General features: G+C 37.3%; 1 protein-coding gene across 6 annotated transcripts in view; it reads left to right on the top strand.

The window, feature by feature from the left end:
* The window catches only part of TENM3 (teneurin transmembrane protein 3), a 1,556,403-nt gene that overhangs the window by 1,407,645 nt on the left and 122,128 nt on the right, over positions 1 to 26,630 (top strand). For all 6 annotated transcript variants that reach the window (XM_064369979.1, XM_064369982.1, XM_064369985.1 and 3 more), the window contains one exon: positions 8,934 to 9,056. In XM_064369979.1, the coding sequence (XP_064226049.1) occupies positions 8,934 to 9,056 (123 nt within the window). The remainder of the gene's footprint in view (positions 1 to 8,933; positions 9,057 to 26,630) is intronic.

Here is a 26,630-nt window from a genome sequence, read left to right as displayed (position 1 = left end):
TATATCTTCATAATTGTTTTGCTTTTCTGGGTTTCTTTTTTCTGTTCCTGATATCAGTGACTTCATTGTCCAGCCTAAAGTGGTATCATGAACAGAAAAAAGAAACCCAGAAAAGCAAAACAATTATGAAGATAAAGACCATTTATTTTGTCTTTAGTAAAATTTGAAGTACCACAAGATTTCTAGGTAAGTCTAGTAGAAAAATGTAAAGTTTGAAGTATAGCCCAGTCAGGAAAGAAATCAGTATTAGAGAAACATATTTCAAAGTCATCCATCTGCATCAAATTGGAAGTTGACATTATAAAAGCAGTTAACATGAAAGGAAGGTCAAGGAAGGAGTTTGGTGAATGTCTGATATTTTGGGGAATACATGGAGGGAGGCATTGTATAAGTCAGGAGTAGGCAGGTCATGAAATGGTAAAAGCAACCCTAAAAACCTGAATGGCTATATCAGTTTGTAATTGCAGCATAAAAAATTACACTCTAAATTTAGCACCTTTAAACAGCAAACATACTATGTCAAGTTTATGTAGATCACAAATCTGGGCCTAACTTAGCTAGGTGCCTCTGCCTCACAGTCTGTTAGGTTACAGTGAAACCACAGGCTGGGACTGCCGTTTCATCTGAAGGCTCAACTGGTGCTGGAGGATGTGCTTCCAAGGTCACACACTTGATTTTTGACAGACCTCAGTCTGTTACCACATGGGCCTCTTATTAGGCTGCCTTGTGATATGACAGCTGGTTTTCCCATGGAAAGCAGTCCAAAAGAGAGAGTCCAAAACAGAAGCCAAAGTCTTTTATAACCTAAGCTCAAAAGAGATATTCTGTTATTTCTGCCATATGCTTTCTATTGTAAGCAAGTCACTAAATCAAGCCAAAACTCAAAGGGAGTGAATTATACAAGGGTGTGAATACCAGAAAGCAGGGCTTGTCTGGGGCCATCTCAAATGCCACCTATTACCATGGCTTAACATGACGGTTTATTGTTGCTTAAGCTACATGTGCAGTGTGGTTCTTGTCAAGGGAGTTCTGCTCACTCATGGACCTAGACTTAACAGAAACACTACTCAGCACATTTGCATGATCACTGCATGGGAATGCAAGACTTTACATATTGGTTCTTAAATCTTCCTCACAGAGGTGAAACATTTTGCCTACATTTCTTTATCTAAAGCAAAGCTGTAAGGCTTCAAAAGGGCAGGGAAGAGTAACTCCAATATATGTCCAGGAGAACTCAATTACTTGTGAATAGCCTTTAAGACTTCCACATAATGATTTAAAGAAAATGACCAGGAACCAGCAGAGAGCTGGGAAAGAACCAGGAGAACTGTGAAAGCAAAATAAAGCATTGAAGATGGGTGACTAATAACACCCAGTACTCTTGTGATGTAAACAGGATGAATATTGGCATGAGGCTACTGGATGTGACAATTTAAGGATACCGGCTGGACACCGTGGCTCATGCCTGTAATTCTAGCACTTTGGGAGGTCAAGGCAGGTGGATTGCTTGAGGTCAGGAGTGCAAGAGCAGCCTGACCAACATGGTGAAACCTTGTCTCTACTAAAAATACAGAAATTAGCTGAGCATGGTGGCGGGTGCCTGTAATTCCAGCTACTCGGGAGGCTGAGACAGGAGAATAGCTTGAACCCAGGAGGCAGAGGTTGCAATGAGACGAGGCCACTGCACTCCAGCCTGGGCAACAGAGCAAGACTCCATCTCAAACATACATATATTCGTACTTACATACATACATAAAAATAAAAAAATAAAAAGATAACCATTGTGAGAGAGACTTCAGTACAGTAATAAGGAACATCAGACAAAGTAAGGAGAAAAGAAGTGTGTGTTGAGGAAGTATATATTGTGGTCTCTTCTTTTGAGATACATGGTAGAAAGGAAAGGAGAGGAATTAAACAGTAATTTGAAAGAAATCAGAATTAAGAAATCCTTGAAAATCCTGACTCTGTAAGTGAGCACGACATTTATACCCCGCTCCCTGTGTTCTGTGTAATGTGCACACTTTGATAACATTGCCTTTTCATCTCTTCTAAACTGCTTATAAACATGCTTAAGTTGAAGGAGCAAACACAGAGAACCTTCGACAGTCAGGTATAGTAAAATGCTGGTCACTTCATACCATCTGGGTTAAGCTTCCTACTTCGTGTCACAGTCCCATTTCTTCATCTTAACAACAAGGCTTTTCTGCAGGGTGGCAAATTATAATAGTTTTTGTTTTTAATTCTGGTAAGAAACACATAACATAAAATTTATAATCTTACACATTTTTAAGTGTATAACTCAGTAGTATTAACATTATTGTGAAACAGATCTACAAAATATTTTTATAGTGTGAAACTAAAATTCTGTACCTGTTAAACAACAACTCTCCATTTCCTCATCCTTCCAATGCCTCCTCATCACCATTCTGCTTTACGATTCAATGACTTTGACTACCTCAGATAGCCCATGCAAGTGGAACTTTACAGTATTTGTATTTTTATAACTGACTTATCTCATACTATATAGAGTGCTCAAGGTTTATCAGTGCTATAGCATGTGACAAGATTTCCTTTTTAAGGCAGAATACTCTTCCATTTTGTGTATATGCCACATTTTCTTCATTCATTCGTCAGTGGACATTTGGGTTGCTTCCACCTCTTGCCTATTGTGAGTAGTGATGGTATAAACATGAGTGTGTAAATATCTCTTCAAGACTTTAATTTCAATTCTTTTGGGTATGTAGCCTGAGCGGGATTGCTGGATCATATGGTATTTCTATATTTAATTTTTTTGAGGAATCACCATATTGTTTTCCATAGTGTTTGCAACATTTTACGATCCTAGCCAACAGCACACAAGGGTTTCCATTTCTTTACATTTGTGCCAAGACAAATTGTAATGTTTTTAAACTAAAAATCAATTTGGGAGGCCATGAGCTGACAGTCATCACCACAATACATGAATTTGTTTAATCATATTGCTTTCCTCCTTAAAGTTTGCATTGCCTGAGATTTCCAATGGAGGAAGTCTTTCCTCACTCTTCCCTTTTCTTCCCACCTGGTGGAGTCATGTGTTCTTCTTCCATGCTGTGTCTTCACTCTGCCTTCACATTTATTCTAGTTCCCGCTTGGGGCTGGAGCACAGACTATCACAGTTGCCACACCTGCAGCCTTATGGAAAGGAAAGCCTGTTAGCCTTATGGAGAAAACCACTTCTAGTGAAGATTTAGGGAGGGTAAAAAAGGAATTTTTTTTAGCTATACTGGGTGTTAGATGGATAACTTTTAAGTAATATTTTTTTTTTTGAGACAGAGTCTCACTTTGTCACCCAGGCTGGAGTGCAGTGGCGTGATCTCGTTCACTGCAACCTCCACCTCTCAGGTTCAAGTTATTTTCCTGCTTCAGCCTCCTAAGTAGCTGGGACTAAAGGTGCACGCCATGAGACTCAGCTAATTTTTGAAGTTTTAGTAGAGATGGGGTTTTGCCATGTTGGCAAGGCTGGTCTCAAACTCCTTACCTCAGGTGATTTGCCCACCTCAGCCTCACAAAGTAGTAGATAGGATTACAGGGGTGAGCCACCGTTCCTTGCCTAAGTAATTTTTATTTAAGTATAATATACATCTAGAAAAGTATATGGATTATGATAAGAGAACACACCAGTAGAACCACCTCCCAGATAGAATATGAGCAGCAATCCACAAACCTCTAGGGACTATGTCAGCCACTACCTGTTCCTTCTTCCTAGAAGTCAACACTGTAGTGGCTTTCATTCTTCTCAGTTGATTTTATCTGCCTTTGAACTTCATATACATGAACTTATACAGTATTCGCTTTTTTGTGTGTGACTGGTTTCTTTTGCCCATGAATCTTCTAATGGCTTGTGAGATTCACCTTTACTGTTGTGCCTGCCAGCAGTTCATTCCCTAACGTTGCCGTGTAGAATTCCATTGTGTATCTGGATGATAATTTGTTTTTTCATTCTACTGCTGGCAGATGTCTGGTTTGGGGTTGTTTCCAGTTTGAGGCTATTACAAATAATGCTTCTGTGAACATTCTTGCTCATGCCTTTTGTTGCTATGTGAATATATGTTCCTATGGGATATACAGACAGACTTTTGTAGATGCACTGGGGACTTAACCACCATTTCTGAGCTTTTTAATATGAGAAAATACATCCCAATTCCAAACAACCAACTTAAAAATTATCTTGCAAAATACTCCCATTTATAGTTGGTAAAGATCTTGTATTTTCCAGTTTTAACATTTGGACAAAAACTTCTGATGATATTTAGGCTCATGGGGCAAATATAATCATTCTCTCTACAAAAAAAAGAAGATAACATACTTCAAGGTATTTTAGATTGTGAAACACACATACACATATACATCAGTATCTCAGATAGGTAGTATTGCTGTCATCTACAAATTTTATTCTGCCTTGAGTAACATTTTGGTTATGAATCCAAGCCCTTTCACTATTATATTCACCTAGAAATACATGGAAGTGACATTAAGAAGCATGATACCAGACATAAACTTTTTTTCATGATTAAATCTACATGAATATTATTTCTGTGACTTTAAAATTCACAACTATAATGCTTACTTTTATACTTTTGTAACTTTTAAATTGTTTTTAAGACTCTTGGAGTTAAACAAAATAGCATGTTTTTAATTTCATTACTGTCATCATCATATTACCATAAAACTTTACACAGAATAGTGGGAAAGTACTTGTGTAGAACAGTGCTCAGGACACACAGATGTTACCTACTGATATCCTCAGCCCCTCACCCCCTAGTACTGCCCTAGCCTCAGTGTCCTGGATGTAGTGGAGAAGTGTTATCATAGCCTGTGGCCCATATGCAAGCTATGTTTCACTTCCTTCTATATGGATTTGCACATCTCACTGTCCTCTGGTAGAATACAGAGGTGTGTAGTGATATATCTTTTGTCATCAGAAGGTCAGGGTTTGAGGCTAACGTCCATTGCATACTGCAAGCAAACTCTCAAACCTTAAACTCTCAGCAAATCTCCATTTTCTCGGATTAAAAAAAAAAGTCATAATAACAATTCAATAGAATCTTTGTGAAGATTAGAGATAATGCCAGTGAAGTACTAGTACAGTTCCTGACACACAGTGATTGCTCAATGAATGCTTTAAAATGTATATTGCATCACAATGTTCTACCACTGGTGCAAGGAACACTGTGTCTGTGGCCCGGAATGCCTGGTATGACTCCTGGCTTGAACCTCCTCAGCTGAGACCCAGAGCAGTGAGAGACTCAGAAGAGCACAGCGCCCCGAGCTGCTTCTTGCCACTGTCTGCACACCCTACATTGGGACATGCCTAAACTAAGGATCTGTTGTGCCATCCATGAATAGCGGCAGCAAATCCCTTTCCATGAGTTCAGTTCTGCTTTCCAACTCAGGCATTGAAGAACTGGACTTAGCCTTCTTTATTTTCAGATGTATTTTATTTGGCTGATTTTCCCTTTATTTTCTGCCAGATACCCTATTTAGTTTTATTACACCACTGCTCAGTAATTTCTGTAGCATTCTTGACTTTTATGAGTTTGCTGCCTGCCTCTTTCCTCTCTACCTCTCCTCTCTCTTTCTAACTTTGGAGAGTCAGTCCCACTAATGCTCTGCATTTGTATGAGTATCTTAAATTATCCATAATGATTGTCAAGGTCATCACTAAATACAAAACACCAACAATTTCAAAGTAGATAATATCCTAAGGCCAAACAACTTGTTGGTGCCTGTTTTCAGTGCAGTATTAAACAAGAGATAATATTTTTGGATCTGAATCTCATTATACAGCATCTTAAGTAGAACCAGCATCCCACTTTATTGAGATTTTCTGTAATAAAAAATTTAGATAATAAAGCTGTTGCCCATCTGGCAAAAAATAAAATAGCTCTCCCAATATAAACATCACCTTACTTTTTAACATATGACATCTGCGCATGATCCCATGGATTATGTCTACTCTTCAAAATCTATTAAAACTGATCATATGAGCAAATCTATCAGTCAAGAAGACTTTTTGTGTGAAAAGATCACAATGACGACAAATTATTTTGTGTGGAAACTTTGACCCTGTTGGCGCACTTACTGCTGCTGTGCCAAAGTGTGTCTGTCAAACATTTTACTCTCTGCAAAACTAGCTCCCATTATTTTGTTCAAAACTTGGTAAAGCATCTGAAACCCTGAAAAATGTATGAAGTGATAAATGTTTAGAAAGCTCCTGACATTTTGCCACTCAAACACTATGCAATTTAATGCAAAATGACGTATGAAGTTATACCTTTTTACAAGATGACAACTTGTAAATTCAAGAATTCTGTAACCTATATCTTAATTCATGAAAATCAGAGTTTGAAAGGAATTGCTGGCCAAGGATAACTTAAGCAGGAAGTGTGAGTATATACATTTATTTAAAATATACAGGGCAGATGTAGCTATCTACCTATTTTTGGTGTCTTTCTTACTATAGCATGCTTTTATATCAGGTATTATTAACCAAAGAATGTGGACTGTTAATAGAATATCCTAAAGCTATTGAATTTTTAAAATTCAGTTAATTACATATAGTAATAGAAGACTTTCAGTCAACTGCTTTTCAGATAGCATTATAGTAAAGCAGTCATTCATCAGTTATTAATATGTTCTCCTCTCTTAGCCGTTTATGCATGTTTTCTATGTATTAACTTTTTCTTTAAATTACTATATTTTTATCCATACAGTGTTTTCTTAGATTTTTAAAATCTCAGAAAATAGAATATTCCTAACTTTAATTCATTTATTTGACAGATACTTACTAAGACCTACTAGGTATCAGGCGTTGTGTCCTTATACAAAAATTATGTCTTATAAATGAGATATAAAAGTGAGCTAAAATCGTCTTGGGAAAAACAATTCACCCAGTCAGGGTAGGCCTCCTCAAGAAGCTGACATCTCCCCTGTGAGGGATGCACAGGTATTTTCCTGTAAGGGAGGAGCATTGCAATCAGAAGGGACTGTTTATTGAGCAGTGCCATGGTCTAGTCAGGTGACTGCAAATAGTTCAGTAACCTGGAGTCTAGACTAAATAAAATACCTCAGTAATAAGAACTGTCTAGCTTTGTGCCAGCTCTCCTTCATATGCTCTGTCTGGTACTTCTGGCCTATATTTTCTCAACTGAGCTTAAATTAAATAAGGTAGTTGTAATAAACCTCCTTTTAGAAATAAACCTAATCTCTAACAATGTCACAAAATTTTCCCAAGGCTAAATTGTAGACTGAATATTGAACCAAAATCTAACTGCACCCACAGCCCCTGCTCCCTATACTGTATCAGTTCAGTGTCATTACTTCATGTATTGAATCCAAAGGGCTTTTTGACAGTGGTTGTAATCACACTGCCTTCTTCCATCATGCTGGTAAATTCCAATATATACAGTAAGTAAAATAATGTCTAAAAATTTCTCTTTGATGATATGGTAATATGACCATCACTGGGTTTCCCTATAGATATTTAACCTTCCTTAGGAGTTAGTTCCTAAACTGTATTCTGTGCAGCACAAATAAATATTTAGTATATTAGGTTAATATGACAGTGACATATTTTTCCAAATAGTGTTGATAAGTTAAGAAAAATAATAAACAATATATTCACTATTCAAATTATGTCTGGAATTTTAAAACTTATGTTTATAGTTGTATAGCCTTCTATGTTTAAAATTTTTTTAAATAAAGGAAATTAGTAAACACAATAATAAATTTTAATAAATTTATTAAATATAAATCTATCGAGTTATACTCATGTCAGAAACTCACATTAAATTATCTGACACATATGCATGATTTTAAATCTGTACCATTATTAAATTATGTCATCAATTCAAAAATTATTCATCCCAAATTTAGAATATTCAAATTTGATTATATTTTGAACAACTGTATTTGTTGTACCAACAAATTCATCTGTGAGACCAGTTTTTGCTTTTACCTTAACCCAAAGGTAGAGGATCATGTCTCTTAAGAATCCGCAGGTGTTGCAGCAAAGTAATATAAATTTGCAAGTGACCTGTGGTCAAGTAAGTTTGGCAAATGCTGTTATGGGGTGTTCTACCAGCTACTTAAAAGATGGTGAAAAATGGAACTCAGACCAATTAGAGCAAAGAATGATTGATTCCTAAGAGTTTCCTGAGACTAATGAACTGAACAGTATCAAATCATTATTAAAGCACCACCATATTGCACTGCATTGCTATGTCAACTATATTTATTTGAGGAACTCTTTGTTTTATAATTTTCCTTTTTCTTTTCTTTTTTGAGAAGGATTTTCACTCTTGTTGCCCAGGCTGGAGTGCAATGGCACAATCTCAGCTCACCACAACCTCCATCTCCTGATTTCAAGCTATTCTCCTGCCTCAGCCTCCTGAGTAGCTGGAATTACAGGCATGCACCACCAGGCCCAGCTAATTTTGTTGTTGTTGTTGTTGTTGTTAAGACGGAGTCTCGCTCTTGTTGCCCAGGCTGGAGTACAATGGCATGATCTCGGCTCACCACAACCTCTGCCTCTCAGGTTCCACCAGTTCTCCTGCTTTGCCCTCCAGAGTAGCTAGGATTATAGGTGTGCAGCACCACACCTGGCTAATTTATTTTTAGTAGAGCCAGGGTTTCACCATGTTGGTCAGGCTGGTCTTGAACTCCAGACCTCAGGTGATCCTCCTGCCCTGGCCTCCCAAAGTGCTGGGATTACAGGTGTGAGCCATTCCGCTCAGCCTGTTTTATAATTTTCATTGTGCAATTATCCTTGGTATTTCAGAAAATGGAATTTTTAACTTTAGTTTACATATAACTCTTGTTTTAAACATGCTTAGCGATTGCTATTGTAGCTGAAGGCAGCAGACCTTTAAGCAACTTGTGTTCTTTACCCTCAGCAATGCATCTCTTTGGCCTCAACTGGCAGCTACAGCAGACTGAAAATGACACATTTGAGAATGGAAAAGTGAATTCTGATACCATGCCAACAAACACCGTGTCATTACCTTCTGGAGACAATGGTAAGTGAAGAATTATGTATCCTGTTTTTCTTTTAACATCCCTTTTCCATAAATTTATTTTTACCCAAATAGGGAATAGGGAAAAGTTTCAAAATTACAGATATCATCTTTTTCTGAGTGTTTTTTTAATTAATTGACTTGAAAGGTTGAAAATTCATGTTTTTATTATAGGAATAATATGATTTTCTGCTTCTGATTTGATGGCTGGGCTTTTCTGCCTTTTCCTTCTGTAAATGTGTATTGAGTTTTATTTTTAGTCTGCAAATAGATTATAATTCAGTGTATCATCTCTTATATTACCTTGGGTATATTAGGTTTTCTTCATTCAACTTGTGTGCAGAGTTGAAACACTATATTAATTTTATTATAAATGCTTTTAAATGCAAAACACATTAAAGGATTATAATTTATTGACCTTTTCTCTGGTTGCCCTTTCTCTAAACCTTTAAGAATTTGCACTTTGAGCTAACAAAGATTTTGAAATCAATTGGCTCTGAATTAAAAATGGAATTTAAGTGGTTAGAGAATTCCATTTTTTCAATAAAAACACTTAGAAAAGTTTATATATACATATGTACACTTAACGTTACCAATATTTTTATATTATTTATGTGTGTATGTGTGTGTACATGTCTTGGAACTGGTATCTTCTGACTTTTTGCAAAATATCATAATACTTGGTATCTCAGAGCAACCTGATGAAGATGCCTTTTTCTGTCATCTGATTCAAATAAATTATTTCCCTTTAAGCGTTCCCCTAACTCTTCTTCCTCTTTGTTTCTTATCTAGTATATTCGTGTTCAGCTTCCCCATTAACAGGTCTGTCCTCTTGTGGCTGGATTTCTTTGCAAAATTAGAAACTATTTTTTATTCAATGAACATATGTGCTGCTATGTTACATGTATGCAGTTACTGTGATGAATACTTTGTACACTTTTTTATTCTTTTTTTCCATCTTCTGTTTTAGCAATAATAATACTTTATGACACTTCTCTTTCTTCTTAGGGAGGCTGAGGAATTTTATGACATTCGATTTTTATACTAATAATGACTCCTTGCCCCCATATGGAACCTTTTAAATAAAGTTCTGTATGTTCCAGAACTGTAAGCTGGTGATGGACATGTCGCCTACCTAAAGTAGATAGTGGCAGTCACTGTAGAGGGGATTAAAGAGGGTTGAAACTATAGATAAGGAATTTTAATTACATACATTTCAGTTACCTTAGTTGTCCTTTTTTATACATTAATAACATACATATGAACAAAACGAGTAACTACACAGAAATTAAGAATATTTTTGGTTTGTTTTGACTGAAATTTAGACTGTCTCTTAAAATGCATGGTTCCTGTGAAAATGATCAAATGGTACTTATTAACCATACATGTAGGGAACTTTTTTACACACTGAAGAAATTGTAATTATACCAAAGAGACAAATGCTTATTATGGGTATCCTATTTATTTTACAACATCTTAACCTTTTATTATGATTAAAATGAAAATACAGTTTGGCTAATTAGTTTCCCAGTCCCTGAAAATCATGATACTGAGAAAGCTGTGGATTCAGAGATACTTCCACAGCCTGGGTACTGGTTCCTGGTATTTTGCCAGGGGATACCCCTGCTCACATCAGCATTCCTCAGCTCACGGAAGCCTATATTCAAATACCTGCTCCTTCGCCTGTTTACTGTGTAACTTTGGGCAGCGTGCTTAGTTATTCCGAGTTGCAAGAAAAATTTAGGGCAGCCCTGGAATGGGCTTCCTGGGATCCTATCAGTCTCGGAGGTTTGGAAAAACAAAGAACATCACATGAATATGGCTTTATCAATAGAAATCTCTTTGAAGCTAGAGTCCTCCACAATAATGACTTTTAACCATGACTATGCAATAAGAAATACATGTTACATTAAAGCCAACATATACACACAAATATACATATGTATCTGAAATATGCTTCCCAAAATAATACTTATCCTTGGCTTGTAAAACGCATCCTAGGATTTTCCATTTTATTTTATGGTACTTCCCATTTTTAACAAATGCTGCTTGCAACCCACTAAAATAATTTCATTATTTATAAAACATTGTCGTCTGTAATTTCAGAAATACTGCTCTTTAGCCTTCTTCTCTAAGAGAGACTGAAGTTCCTGCAAGTGATCATAGAATTCAGTTGTTATAGGGTTCTGTGCACTTCTAGAGCACCTGTATATACATATAAGCGAAGTAGTTTTTTCCTAGATGTGTAAAAGTCTCCTATGTAGGAAATAGTTTACAGAGTCTCCAGTATCAGCTACGTGCACTAGAGAATTGCCAACTGGACTAGGGGATTTGTAGAAATTTCCCTGCATGGAAAAGCTATCTCTGTCTGGGCTCTGATACTGTCCAAAGAGTGACTTAACTATTAGTTACTTGCCTTCTTTATAATTTCTTGAATAGCCCCCAAAACGCTAAATTGTAAGGAATTCTTGTTTCTGTTCTTCCAACTGGAAGCTCTTAGTATCTCCTAAATACAATACTTAAAGACCTGGGGCCCAGGGAGTGGACGGGAACTCTATTTACAAGGAGGGAGGTACCTGCAAACCACTGCTTTTAGGCTTTCATGATGAACCTGAGCACCCCATTTACTACTTAAATTTTATATACTAGCCGAGAAGCAGATCACATCATCTCGTTAGAAATTCTAGGAGATTACAACCCTCAAGAAAGCTTTAGAATTCTGAACAAAGCTCACTGGGAGAATGAACTGTGAAAAGCATAGTGAGAAAATTATTTCACAGCTTCTAAATGTAATACTCTTATTTATGCAGTCCTATTTTACTTTTATTTTGTAAATATAATTCTAAGGAACAATCATTATGCTAAAGGTTCAGTAAACTCCCTGCTTGCATTTAAGTTAACACTGAGCCAAAGCTTCTAAATGGTATTTAGTATCTAAAAGAAGAATTTCTGTTATATGCCATCGTCCTTTACTGATTATTCCTGAGACCTTCCTTGCCTACAGATTTTAGAGGTGAGATATCAGAAGTGCAGGGTCTTAGACAAAACTGATGGAAATGGACAAAGAGAATGAAGTGTGCAGCTCAAACACTGGTCTCTTTTCAGAAACTAAAATTATTCCCTTGGACCAAGGAATTCATTTAGCCTAATGTACTGGAAAGAATCACGCATTTCTACACTGGAGTATGGGCTCCTTCGTTTATTTACTTTGTAACCTTCAGCAAGTTACTTACCTGACCTCTCTGAGCTTCAATTTCTTCTCATGTAAAGAGGGAACAATAGTACCTATCTCCTGACTTACCAACTTCAACAGTTGGCCGCCCTGCTATATTTCCCTCGCACGCATCTCTCCCCCATACTTAACAACTATTTCAGATCTTCCTGCTATACTCAAAACCCTCTCTTAGCAGATGACCTTGCATTCTATTAAAAAAAAATAGAAACTTCTAAGGGGAACTCTTTCATTTTCACAAATGCATCTTTGTTTCTCTATGTATGTGGATCTATGCTTCCACCTTTTCTCCCCATGTTCCAGGTTCATCTTTGCATGGGTCCTCTTGATCCCATTCTCTTTCTCCAGAATGTCCCCATTCTATTGATACCTTTCAGTCAACGTTTGAACATTCCAGAATCTCTCACATCTTGGAAAACAATAATCCCTTGACTTTGCCTTTTACTGCCTCTTTCTTCTACCAGCCTTCTATTTATTTATTTATTTTTATTTATTTATTTATTAGAGACAGGGTCTCACTGTCGCCCAGGCCAGAATGCAGTGGCACAATCACCACTAAACAGAGACATCATTGCCAAAACAGCCAGAGAGATTGGCTCATTGCAGCCTCGACCTCCTAGGCTTAATTGATCCTCCCACCTCAGCCTCCCACCTCAGCCTGCTGAGTGGCTGGGACTACAGGCACATGCCACCATGCCTGGCTAATTTTTGTATATTTTGTAGAGACAGTGTTCCACCATATTGCCCAGGCTGGCTTGAACTCCTGAGCTCAATCAGTCCTTCTCCCTCAGCCTCCAAAAGTGCTAAGATGATCAGTATGAGCCACCTTGCCCGGAGCTTCCAGTCTTCTTGAACATAGTGTGCTAAGTCAGTTCGATCACTTCTCTGCTTCTGTTTACCCCGCCTTAGAGTTGGGTTTCCATAGTCCTCCTTGCTTATGACTGTCCTCCTCTACCTTCACCACCACTAAAACTGATGTCTCCAGTGACCCATTGCTTTGTCAGTAGCACCAGTGACATCTCTTTATTTTTCATTATGTTTGAGTTTTTGGAACCATTTAATAGTTAACCTATCCCCCCTTGTTGAAATATTGTTTCCGTTAGCTTTTGCGATACCACATTCACTTCGACTTTCTCCCTGGCTGTTTTGACAATGATGTCTCTGTTTAGTTGACTCACCTCTTTTCTACCTGATCCCTAAACACTGCTGTTTCTCAGGACTCTGCTCTTTACAATATAATCACTCTGGATTCTGTCACCCACTTTCCTGGCTCCAGCTGCATTCTCTGTGTTCCTAACTCTCAAATCAGTAAGTCCATCCTAGGTGTCTCTCCTCAGCTCCAGATCTCAACTGCATAAAATCTATCCAGTTGTCTTTGGAACATTTCCACTTGGGTGTTTTCCACACATCTTAAACTCCACATGTCTAAAACGGAACCTATCAACTACTTTGTTTATCTATTACTACATAACAAACCATATCAAAACTCAGTGGCTTAGAAAACTATTTGTTATCATCTCTCATGGTTCAGTGAATTAACCTGCCAGTTCTTATGTTCTTATTTAGGACATTGCAGTTGCTTTCAGATGTCAACCAAGGTTAACGGAAGGCTCTACTGAGCTGGAAGTCCAAAGTAGCTCACTCACATGGCTGGCAGTTAATACCATCTGTTGACTTGAGCTCAACCGTAGTCACCAACTGGGACACCTAAACATGGCCTTCCATGTGGCTTAAGCCTCTCAGAATGTAGCAGCTGGTTCTGAAGAGGAATATCCCAAGAGGGAGAACTCCAAGAGACCCTGACAGCTTTGTATGATCTAGCAGTGGATACCAGCTTTGTCTGATCTGCAGTGGCTACTCTAGGCAGTCACTTCCATCACATTCTGTTGGTCAGGAAGTCATCAAGGTCAGCCAAGACTCCTGCGGAGGGGAATTAAACTCCTTCTCTTGACTAGAGAGCTGTCATGCCCATGGCACTCGGGCATATGGAATGGAAGATATTGTTGTGGCCATCTTTGGAAAATCCAGTTGCCAAGCCATCTTCCTTTCCAAATTTGCCTCTCTTTCAGGGATTTCTGTACAGTACCTCCCCACCTCCACAGTTTCGTTTTTTGGGGTTTTAGTTACCTGTAGTCAACTGCGGTCTGAAACTATTATACTTTGAGAGAGAATGAGAGACCTTATTCACATAACTTTCATTGCAGTATATTGTTATAATTGTATTATTATTTATCTCTTTCTTACCTAATTTATAAGGTGTCATAGGCATGGATGTATAGGAAAAAATATAGTATATATGGGGTTTGATGTTATCCACAGTTTCAGGCATCCACTCGGGATCTTGGAACATAGTCCCTGTAGATAAGGAGGGGTTCCTGTGTTAGGAAATGGCACCATTGTTCATTTCATCATCTGGTCCAGAAGGCCCAAAAACTGCTTCTACTCTCTCATCTCCCATATTCACCCAATCTCTAAGTTCCTTCACCTCTGACCCCATAATATCTTTTATTTTTATTATTATTTTTTAATTTTTTTTTTTATTGCATTTTAGGTTTTGGGGTACATGTGAAGAACATGCAAGATTGTTGCATAGGTGCATACGTGGCAGTGTGATTTGCTGCCTTCCTCCCCTTCACCTATATACACCATGGAATATTATGCAGCCATCGTTGAACTCATCATCAACGATGAGTTCGCATCCTTTGTAGGGACATGGATGATTCTCATAATATCTTTTGAATCCTGTTTTCTCTCAACTGGATATAGGTGCCTTCTTCTATCTGTGCTTTATGTCTCTGGCCTTGCTCATCCATTCTTCACATGCAAATATGAGATACCAATTCCTTGCCTAACCCCCTTCAGTGACCTAGATTCTAGTCAGAAGGCTTTAAATGACGTATAAGGTTCCCCACAGTCTGGCTGTGCATCACACCATACTGTAATATAGAAACAATATCACACAGAGATAAAGAGTATAGACTTCTGAGCCTAACCACCTGGTTTTGTGTCCTAGCTCTGATCATTAATGTCTATGTTACTTGGTACAACTGTATACAGCTTCTTTGTGCTTAAGTTATCTCATCAGTTAAAAGGGACTAATTGGCCGGGCACGGTGACTCATGCTTGTAATCCCAGCACTTTGGGAGGCTGAGGCAGGTGGATCACGAGATCAGGAGGTTGAGACCAGCCTGGCCAACATGGTGAAACCCCATCTCTAATAAAAATACAAAAATTAGCTGGGCTGTGGTAGCGTGCACCTGTAATCCCAGCTACTCAGGAGGCCAAGGCAGGAGAATCGCTTGAACCTGGGAAGCGGAGGTTGCAGTGAGCCAAGATTGCACCACTGCACTCCAGCCTGGGCAACAGAGTGAGACTCCGTCTAAAAGAAAATGGACTAATTTACTTCATAGAATGGCCTTTGGTCTTTAGTATTCAATGTAAATATGCAAAGGTGTAAACATACAATGGTGTATAGTACATAGTAAACACTTGAAAAATATTTACGGTTATCACTATTACTATTTGATGTATGTCATCTTTACTAGCCTATAAGGCAAGGATCCTGTCTGTTCTCTCCCTGCTATATACTAAGCTTTTGGAACAGTTTTGGCACGTAATAGTTGCTCACAAAGTATTTGTTGAATGAATGAGTGAAAATAGTACAACCAAAGGATATGATATAAAGTATACAAAGGCCCATGCATCAAGTATATGCAAAGTACTAGTATAGAATAGTGGCTAAGAACTGAAGCCCTGCCACTCACTGGGTGCCTTTAAGCAAATTACCACTCTCACGTCCTGTTTCTTTATAGGGTAGTGTAAAGGTTTACAATGAGGTTTGAATCAGATAATACATGCAGGGTGCCAAGCAATGATTGGAACATGACAACTATTCAATGCGTATCAGTGATTGCTCTTCACTCTGCAATTCACGGTAATGCACTTGTAATTCAGAGCAAAATTTTAAGAAGACGCTTCTCTAAATCAGCATCAGTAGTATTCTCTAAAGCAGTAATGGAAAATCCCTATCATTCATTATTTATATTTTTAGTTATTTGGATTTTATGAAAGAAATATTGTCATCTTTTTTTGAATGCATATAATTCATTCATTTTACATTTATTTAACGAGCCTTCACTATGTGCCATTCACTGAGCAAGATTCTGGGGAAATAGCAGTAAAAGCAAGATGGTCAGAGCTGTTGTTTCCGGAGCATGTGAATTCTAGGCTAGTCAGAAATTGAGCGAGTTATTACAATGAATTAGAAAATATCCGTTAGGGAAAAGTGGAGTGTACCCAGACGGAACATTTCAACACCAGCTGTATTTCTAAAGGGGCAATAAGACAAATTCCAGATTTTAGCATAGGATAATCTAGGATAATAAAGACTAAAGTAAAAGGCTACACATTTCAGTCGATGTAACTGTGGCGTCTCTATAGTCTCCATGTAAGTGACGTCTCCAATCAAAAGAATCTTTCTGTATGGGTACAAATTGAAAAACTACAAATATGTGTGTATGGGTATATATGCATATGATTTGTGCTCAAACAAAATAATTCCAATTGCTTTTAAATTTTACATTTTTTATTGTCGTATATCAAGTTTCTCAAGTACTAGACAACTTTAGAGAGTTAGATTTTATAGTAGGTTAAAGATTATCTGTGAATTAGAGAAATGGAGCTGACGGCTGCAAGGGCACTGAGTTTTGGTCAATATTGTTCATAGTATTTGTATTATTACAATGTGTAATAGTTCCTTAATTAGATGCTCTATTGATTTTGTCCATTAAACTATGTTTGCAAAGTAGTTATGTCTTATTTCACTTAGCTTGTGATCTAACACTCTGTATCCACAATGCTAAATTATGGCATGTGGTTGTTTATAAAAAGATATGTTCTCTCAGAGATCTCAAAGTCAGGGTATGAATCCAAGGTTAGGTCACAGAATTGGAAGGTGGGCTATTGATTGTCTATGAATGCTCAACCTTGCTTCTTGACGTCTTAATTATTAGTGCCTCTGTGGGATTTAAGATGATATTATCATTTACCTTCTGCAACAATTGCAGTTAGACTTTGACAGTGAATTTCTTTTCTGCCTTTCCATTTCTGTCATTATAGGCTTGTTTACTCACATCATAGGCGGGTGGCAAATTCATGATATGTATGGCTGAAAACTTAGCATTTTGTAATTTTCACTGATTTTCCAATATCGCAAAATAATTTTCAAACAGATTCTTCAGGCCTCCTAATTACCAATATGACTTTAAATCTTCTGTTTTGTCCTTATAGGATCTATGGTTGGTAAACTATTATTTATAAAATGTTCTTCAGTTCAAAGTGGTTTTTAAAAGGTATTATCTGAAAAAAAGGCACTTCACTGATGTGCTTTCCTGTGAATTGGGTATCACATAAGAAGGAGAGGAATAACAGTAGCTTTGCGTATGTGGTCTCTTTATGTTTTCACATTCTGACAACTGTATTTTAAGACATTAAGACTGTTGTGACACATACTTACTGATGAAAGAAAAAAAAATCACTGTTAGGAGGTGAAAAGACTGCTAGTGGCTCCCACATTCAGGCACAACAGGACATGTTGAAAAAAAAACCTTCAAGATGATACCCTATTGTGTTTGAAGACGTGGTACATTTCACTCTTACTGTGAAGGCTTTAATTGGTTTGATTCCTAACCCACAAGCTTTGAGTTTAGAATAACTACAGGGCACTCTGTTGCCCTGTCTCTATTTTTTCCTCCAGTTTTCCTCCTTTTTCTTTTAGTAAAACCTACAGACAACCTTAGTGTTTCCTATGATCATTCCCAGGTTCAGGGTCTAGGGCTTTATGGATGTAGTGATCTCAGTAAGGGAGGATAGAGAGCCCTAGAACTGGCCTTCTTTTTTTATTTCTTCTGAAGCCAAGGTTTTCTGGAATTCAGGACATGATGAAAGACTTCTGTGTCCAGGCTTTTATGTAAGAAACTGATGAGCTTCAGAGGAAAAGGATGTACAAGTATTTACAAGTTTATCAAACTGTGTTAATGGCTCACTGACTTCCAGGTGTGTTTACCATCAATAAAGAGCACACTTGACTTGGTCAAATGAGAGAAGGGCTGTGGATTGAAAAGCAGCATTGCAGAAGTTAAAGACAAAGCCCCTTCACAAAACCCTAGTCCCCTGATATTCAAACTAGAGGCTTACACAGAAAGGCTATACTAATCTAAGCTGTCGTTTCAGTAGATTTTGCAGAGAAAAATCAGTGTTGTCCTTATATCTCTACATCACTGATTAGAATGAGAGGTCAAGTCTGCAGCTACCTTTTAGAAAAGACACATTCTAAGACTAATTCAAGATAAATTCATTCTAAATAGTGTAATAACTTGAAGCAAATAGAAGTTGACAGGCATTTTAAAGATGAGATTCATATTTCATGGGAAAAGCTAGAATAGATGAGTGGGCTTCAAAATATTTTGTTTTTGTGACCCCTTAAAATGGCTCCACAAATTTAAATTACTTTTTCATTTTTTGAGATCATATAATAATGTTTTTAAAAACCTGTTTTCTTCCTGTCTTGAATTATGCTTACAATAATTAGTTGTACACATTTTACTGAAGACAACCTAATTCTTATGTAAATATGTTGAACATTTTGATAATTTGAAATATAAAAAGTGAAAATGTACTGAAATATAAATGTGTTAAACATTTTGATAAAATGAAAGATAAAAAGTGAAAATGTCTTGAATATACCTCTCTGAGATGAATGGGGACCTTTTTCAAATAGTTTATATATTCATAGATGAATATTCCTTACAAGAATAAAACAAAATTCAGTTTCAATTCTAATCTTGTTTTCCTTTCTTACGAATATAAACAAAAGAAATCTTGCTACAAAATAAGTAAATGACAGTGGAAGGATTTTTTTAAGTGATGTTGTTCAATTATTTGACATTCTTATTAGTCATATGTCAAAAATCACATTGTGATCTATTTCTAAAAAATATGTTGAGTGGTCTGTAAGCTGCAGGTCTATCATATTTCTCTTTTAGTTTTACTGAAAGCAAAGAATCAGCAACTACCTACTTTGAAAAAGATTTATTACACTGTTTTTAGAACTAATCCTTTACCCGGTTTCTGTGTAGGATACCAAAAAAGACTTTATCAAGGCTTAGCAAAATACTGCTAATTTTAACTGTTATTTTCCTACTTAGAGGTACTTTGTTTAGTTTGGTATACTCAGAATAGGGTGGAAAATGGAACTGTTGTTCATATTAATTCACTTTTCATATGAAAATTTTATAATGCTTTCATCGTATTACAGGAAGATCTCATTATATTACACTTTATCGTGCCTTGCAGATACTGCATTTTTTTTTACAAACTGGATGTTTGTGACAGCCCTGTGTCAAGCAAGTCTGTTGGCAACATTTTCCCAATAGCATTGCGCACTTCATGTCTCTGTATTGCGTTTTGATAATTCTCACAGTATTTCAGACTTTTTATTTATTATTAGATGTGTTACAGCACCTTTGATCAGTGATGTTTGATGTTACTCTTATAATCATTTTGGGGTGCCAAAAACCGCACCCACATAAGACAGTGAACTTAATAAATGTGTGTGTTCTGACTGCTCCGTGACCAGCATCCCCACCATCTTTCTCTCCTTGGGCCTCCCTATTTCCTGAGACACAACAGTATTGAAATTAGGCCAATCAATAACGCTACAGTGGCCTCTAAGTATTCAAGTGAAAGGAAGAATCGCACGTCTCTCGATTTAAGTCAAAAGCTAGAAATGATTAAGCTTAGTGGGGAAGGCATGACAAAAGATGAGACAGGCTGAAAGCTATGCCTCCTGCACCAAACAGTTGGCCAGGTTGATGAGTGCAAAGGAAAAGTTTTTAAAGGCAATTATAAAAGCATGACTCCAGTGAGCACATGAATGATAAAAAAAAGCAGAACAGCCTTATTACTGATAAGGAGAACATTTGAGTGGCCTGAATAGAAGACCAAACCAGATATAACATTCTTTTAAGCTATAGCCTACTCCAGAACAAGGCTCTCTCTTCAATTCTGTGAAGGCAAGAGAGGTGAGGAAGCTGCAGAATGAAAGTTTGAAGTTAGCAAAGATTGGTTCCTGAGGTTTAAGGAAATAAATCATCTCTGCAACATAAAAATGCAAGGTGAAGCAGCAAGCACTGATGTGGAACCTGCAGCAAGTTATCCAGAAGATCTAGCTAAGATCATTGATGAATGTGGCTACACTAAACAACAGATTTTCAGTGTAGATGAAAGAGCTTTATACTGGAAGAAGATGCCATCTAGGATTTTCATAGCTAGAGAGGAGAAGTCAAGGCCTGGCTTCAAAGCTTCCAAGGATAGGCTGACTCTGTTAGGGGGTAATGCAACTGGTGAGTTGAAGTTGAAGCCCATGCTTATTTACCATTCCTAAAATCCTAGGGCCCCTAAGAATTATGCTAATTCTACTCTGCCTGTGCTCTATAAATGAAACAATAAAGCCTGGATGACAGCACATCTGTTTACAACATGATTACTAAATATTTTAAGCCCACTGTTAAGACCTACTGCTCACAGCAAAAGATTGCTTTCAAAATATTACTTCTCACTGACAATGTACCTAGTCCCCCAAGAGCTCTGATGGAGATGTATGAGGAGGTTAGCGTTTTCATGCCTGCTAACACAACATATGTTCTGCAGCCCATGGATTAAGGGTAATGTCAACTTTCAAGTCACATTTAAGCAGTACATTTTGTAAGGCTATCATAGACAGATAGTGATTCCTGTGATAGATCTGAGCAAAGTCAATTAAAAACCTTCTGGAAAGGATTTAGGATTTTAGATGCTATTAAAAACATTTATGATTCATGGGAAGAGGTCAAAATATCAACATTAACAAGAGTTTGGAAGTTGATTCCAACCCTCATAGATGACTTTGAGGGATCAAACTTCAGTGGCGGAAGTAATTGCAGATCTGATAGAAATAGCAAGAAAACTAGAATTAGAAGTAGAGCCTGAAGATGGGACTGAATTGCTGTAATGTCATCATGAAACTTTAATGGATGAGGAGTTGCTTTTTATGGATGAGCAAAGAAAATGGATATTTGAGAGAGAATTTACTCCTGGTGAAGAAGCCGTGAACATGGTTGAAATAACAACAAAGGATTTAGAATATCATAAACTTAGTTGATAAAGCAGTAGCAGGGTTTGAGAGGGTTAACTCCAATTCTGAAAGTTCTGCTGTGGGTAAAAAGATACCAAATAGCATCACATCCTTCAGAGAAACCTTTCATGAAAGGAAGAGTCAATCAATGCGACAAACTTAATTATTGTCTTATTTTAAGATATTGCCACAGACACCCCAACCTTCAGCAACTGCCACCTTGATCAGTCAGCTGCCACCTACACTGAGGCGAGATCCTCCACCAGCAAAAAGATTATGGCTTGATCAGATAATCGTTAGCATTTTTTAGCAATAAAATATTTTTAAATTAAGGTGATAAATTGCTTTGTAGAAACCTATTGGCTGGCTGCAGTGGCTCATGCCTGTAATCCGAGCATTTTGGGTGGCCTAGGCTGGTGGATCACTTGAGTCCAAGAGTTTGAGACCAGCCTAGGCAACATGCTGAAATCCTGTTTTTACAAAAAATACCCAAAAATTAGCCAGACTTGGTGATGTGTGCCTGTAGTCCCAGGTACTTGGGAAGCTGAGGTAGGTGGATCACCTGAACCCAGGGAGATCGACGCTGCAGTGAGCTGAGATTGGGCCACTGCACTCCAGCCTGGGTGACAAACAAAGGAATGCTATTGCACACTTAATAGACTGCAGTACTGTGTAAACATAACTTTTATATGCACTGGTAAACCAAAAAATGTGTGTAATTCGCTTTATTGAGATATCTGCTTTATTGTGGTGGTCTGGAAAATAATGTGCAGTATGTTTGCCTGTAGATATATGCCTTAAATATATCTATTTCATTAGCTCATTTAATTTATGGGAAATACCCCCTATATAATTTCACTGTTAGAGCCACTACTCATCAGAATCAAATTTACCTGTTTTTGTTTGTTTGTTTGAGACAGAGTCTTGCTCTGTTGCCCAGGCTGGTGTGATCTGGGCTCACTGCAACCTCTACCTCCTGGGTTCAAGTGATTCTCCTGCTTCAGCCTCCTGAGTAGCTGGGATTACAGGCACCTGCCACCACACTCGGCTAATTTTTGTATTTTTAGTAGAGACGGGGTTTCACCATCTTGGCCAGGCCAGTCTCAAACTCCCGACCACATGATCCACCTGCCGGCCTCCCAAAGTGCTGGGATTACAGGCGTGAGCCACTGCACCCGGCCCAAATTTACCTTTTGTCAGAAAAAGTCTGACTTATTTTTTCAGTTCAAATAAATTAATCTCCATTGTGTTAGAACCATTCAGTTCTGAATCCCTGCTCTAGGTAGATAGGTAGCAAGATAAAGCACAAATCTTTGTCCTGAGCTTGACAACTGGAATAAATAAAGCATCACTACATTTCACATTTTTTACCTTATTGTCATGAAGCTCTTCTACAGTTGAAAAGCATTCTTTGACAATGGTTGGACTGGGTGATAAGGTTATTAAAAAGATTCTCTCTCTCTCGATACATTTGACATCAAAACATGCCAGTTCTGAATACCATTTTTAACCCCACATTTTGCTGTTAATGGAAATATGTTAAGGAGGGAAAGTCTCTGAAGCACTACCTTGGGTTTATATAGCCCTACCTTGGGTTAAATAAAGGAGGCTTCACCAACAGAAATACTTTTAATTTTGCCTTTCTTTGGCACAATGGAAGTTTTATGCTCCAAGGCAATGAGTCATAGTAATATTTTGGGTATGTGAGAGATATGCCTTTCTTTCATAAAGAAAGTCAACACATGAATGTTATTGAGGTTCTATTAATAGAAATTAATTTCCTACCCCTTTCCTTATTGAAAAGTCTTAATGTTTCCTAGGGATATAACTACCCTTGTTTAAATACCCCTGGACTCAGTAACCCACATAGGTACTTGAACTCTAAGATTCTATTGTATTATGATTAAGTTTTTTTCATTACAGAAGGCAAAAAAAAGTCATCACAACTACTACTGTCCCATTCAAGCACGCTCTTGGTTCTTTTGTTTTACAAATAAAGAACCCTCTTTTTCTGAAAAAGAACCACCTGTTAAATTAGCTATGTATGGGACTAATAGGAGAATTAATATACTTCTCAACACAATAGTGTATCCACAGAACATTTCTGTGAGAAAGATTTTGACCCCTCAAAGGTAATACGTGGAGAAAGCAACAAGGCAAGAATACCTAGCTTATTAAACTGCTATGGCATACTGAAACCTGAAACCCTAGAAATCAGAACTTGGTTACCATTACCACAGCTAATGCTCTTGGGTAAAGGTAAGTTTTGGAAAAAATTCTGAAATTAGCAGCAGTTTAGAAATTTATGCTTAACAGTATTCAATGCACAGGTATGCTGTTAAAACTCAGAAAACCGTGAAGAGCAGCAACAGAGTCAACACAAGAGAGTAGATTAAATGATACATGCTTCAGATAGTAGATAGAACTTGGTAATGATAATCAAGTGTAATAGCCTTAGAAATGTGTAACTTGATGAATGTGTCTAAATATAAACTATATCCGTATTAAAATATGATATGTGTACTAGCAGATCTTAGAGGGGAAAAGAACAGCTATTCTACTCAGTACTTGAAAATTAGTTTCATGTAGAAGTCAACCAAAAGACAAAAACTTCTGAGGAACTCACTATGAATTACAAAGAATATTACATTACAGTATCCATGGCAGTTTTCTAAGTTTTGTTAGTATAAAACTTACAAAAATAAGTATAAATTTATGTTCTGAAATCATAAGTATATCCTCTAGGGTGGTTCAGTGACTTAATATATCTGATTTTATATGAAAGAGACAAATAAATTTAAAACTTATTAATTTAAAATAATATATTTGTTTTAATAAAAAGCAAAGATTTTGTTGAGGATTATACAACAGATGACTTTGGAATTCTGAAGCCCTTGATTTCAGTTGTGACTCCACCACTCATTTCGACCACATTGTTTACTTCTCTGAGCCTTAGTTTCCTCATCTCAAAATGACACCAACCTCATAGATGAAACTACCTGTCATATTTTAGGCCCTCAGTAAAGAATAGTTTCCATTTCTTTCTCCCCTGAATCTTCTCAATAAAAGCTACTTGATAACAAATGTAGGTTCCTTTGCAGAAGCTTCCTAAATGCAGAGTAGAAATTGGTCTCAAATATTTAAAAATTTCTGAGTAAAGCAAGACGTCTATTTAGATAGAAAGAAAAATAATCTCTGAGTGGTAATGTTATATATATTTTCTCTTTTTATTTATATGTTCTAATTTTGCTGAAATGAACAAGGATGACTATGGTAAAATAAATACTTTGAGTCCTATGAATGGTGCACAGTTTATAATCTAAGAGTTGATGTGTGAAAAATTACAAGGACAACTATAACTCAGTTTGGAAATTTTATTCCGTAGATCATTTTATATTACTAAATTGGTTCAAGAAAAATAAACCTGATAGCTGCCATGATTGTGAACACTAGTAAAGAAGAGAGGAAGTGAGATTATAAGTAATACCTTTTTATTGAGTTTTCTTGTACAACCCTCTTCAGCCTCATACCTGGGTTATTGCAGCTGTGTCCCCACTCATCTCTCCATTTCTAGGCTTCTCACAGTTACTGCACAGTAATGCTCTTGAAACAGTGATTGCATTTCACCTTTAGCCTGCTCAGAACCTTTAATGGGTCTCCATTTAGCTATAGCTGTCCTTTGCAACTGATGGTACATGTGTCATGTAGGCTGCCGTAGTCCAGGTGAAAAGCAATTCTAACATTTACTAGTGATGTACTTTCCCTCGAACCCCACATTTATCTGTAAGTGTGATTTTTTTTTTTTTTTGTGAATTGCTGCAGATGCTATCGTCCATAAACTGGGTCTGTGATTGCAGGTCATGTTCCTTAGTAATCTTCAATTCCGTTTCTCTTGGTTATACACACGCCCCACCACCACACAAGAATAAGTGTGTTTGTGGCATTGAAATGCAATTTATTCATAATAAGTCTTCAAATATCTATTTTAAAAACATACCATAAATGACATGCATAGTAACAGAATGCTAGTAAATATATACATCTTCAGGGAAAAGGGTGTAATAACACTCTTTGATAGAGTAAAAATACAAAAAAAAACTAGCATAAAGTATAAAGACCATGTTCTTTAACCTGGTATTCAAGGCCCTCCACAAACGGATCCCATTTCCCTTCCCAACCTTTTCCCCTATCACTCCCATGAAAAATCCATTCAATACCTCCTGAGAGCCAAACATTGCAACCTGCACTGGATGTGTCACATCTCATGTAATCCTTAAGACAGTGCAGTGATTACATTACGCTCCCCATTTTCTAGACGAGGCTTAGTATCTTCCTTAAGGTCACACAGCTAATTGTTGGCAGAGCCAGGATTCAAACCCAGGTTTGTCTGACTCCAAAACCAGTTTTCTTTGTCTTCTTTTCTGGCCAGATGAATTCCTCTGTTGAGCATCAGCCTAACACCTGTCAAGTTCTACTGCCATGCTTGTGATGGCGATGTTTATCCCAACTCAGAAACTGTATCCTACCTGTCCCTCAAAGTTTACCACAAAACTTAACTCCTGTGAAATCTCTCAACCTCCAGCCTGCCATGACAGTGCCTTTCTCTGACCTCTACTCATATATTGCTTTAGGGTCTCACTTAATTTATCAGTTTGTGGATGTTGTCTCCCCAGCCAGGTAATTACTACTTGATGGCGGAAGCTATGGAAGTCATATTAGATCATCTCTAAGATTCTACTCTTTGGTATATGCTTTTTTAAATCACCTACATGCTGCCCCTAGCAAACACTCAGTAAAAATGAGCTCAGTGTTAAACTAGTGACTCTTCAAGATAGTCAGAAGCCTCTGTCCTCTATCACTAAGATAAGATAGTTTACAGCTCTCAGACTTAAAATTACATCCTCTACATTTTGAATTAACAGTTTAATGTTTTTTAAAAAAGACAAAGTTGGCAGTAAGTCAACATTGTTACCACTTTTATTTTAAGAGATGGGGGTCTCACTATGTTGCCCAGGCTGAACTTTAACTCCCGAGCTCAAGTGATCCTCCCCCATCACTCTCCTGGTGTCATCACTGTAAAAAGGCTGAATTGATAGAAGATCATTTGTCCAGTTTCATTCTGTGCCTCAGCCTTCATGGACCCATCTGCATAAGAGACACTGTGGTTATATAT

Source organism: Aotus nancymaae, unplaced genomic scaffold (assembly GCF_030222135.1).
Source record: "Aotus nancymaae isolate 86718 unplaced genomic scaffold, 86718_ANA_hifiasm-v0.15.2.pri h1tg000006l, whole genome shotgun sequence".
Classification (NCBI taxonomy): Eukaryota; Metazoa; Chordata; class Mammalia; order Primates; family Aotidae; genus Aotus; species Aotus nancymaae.
This window is presented reverse-complemented; position numbering and strand designations above follow the sequence as displayed.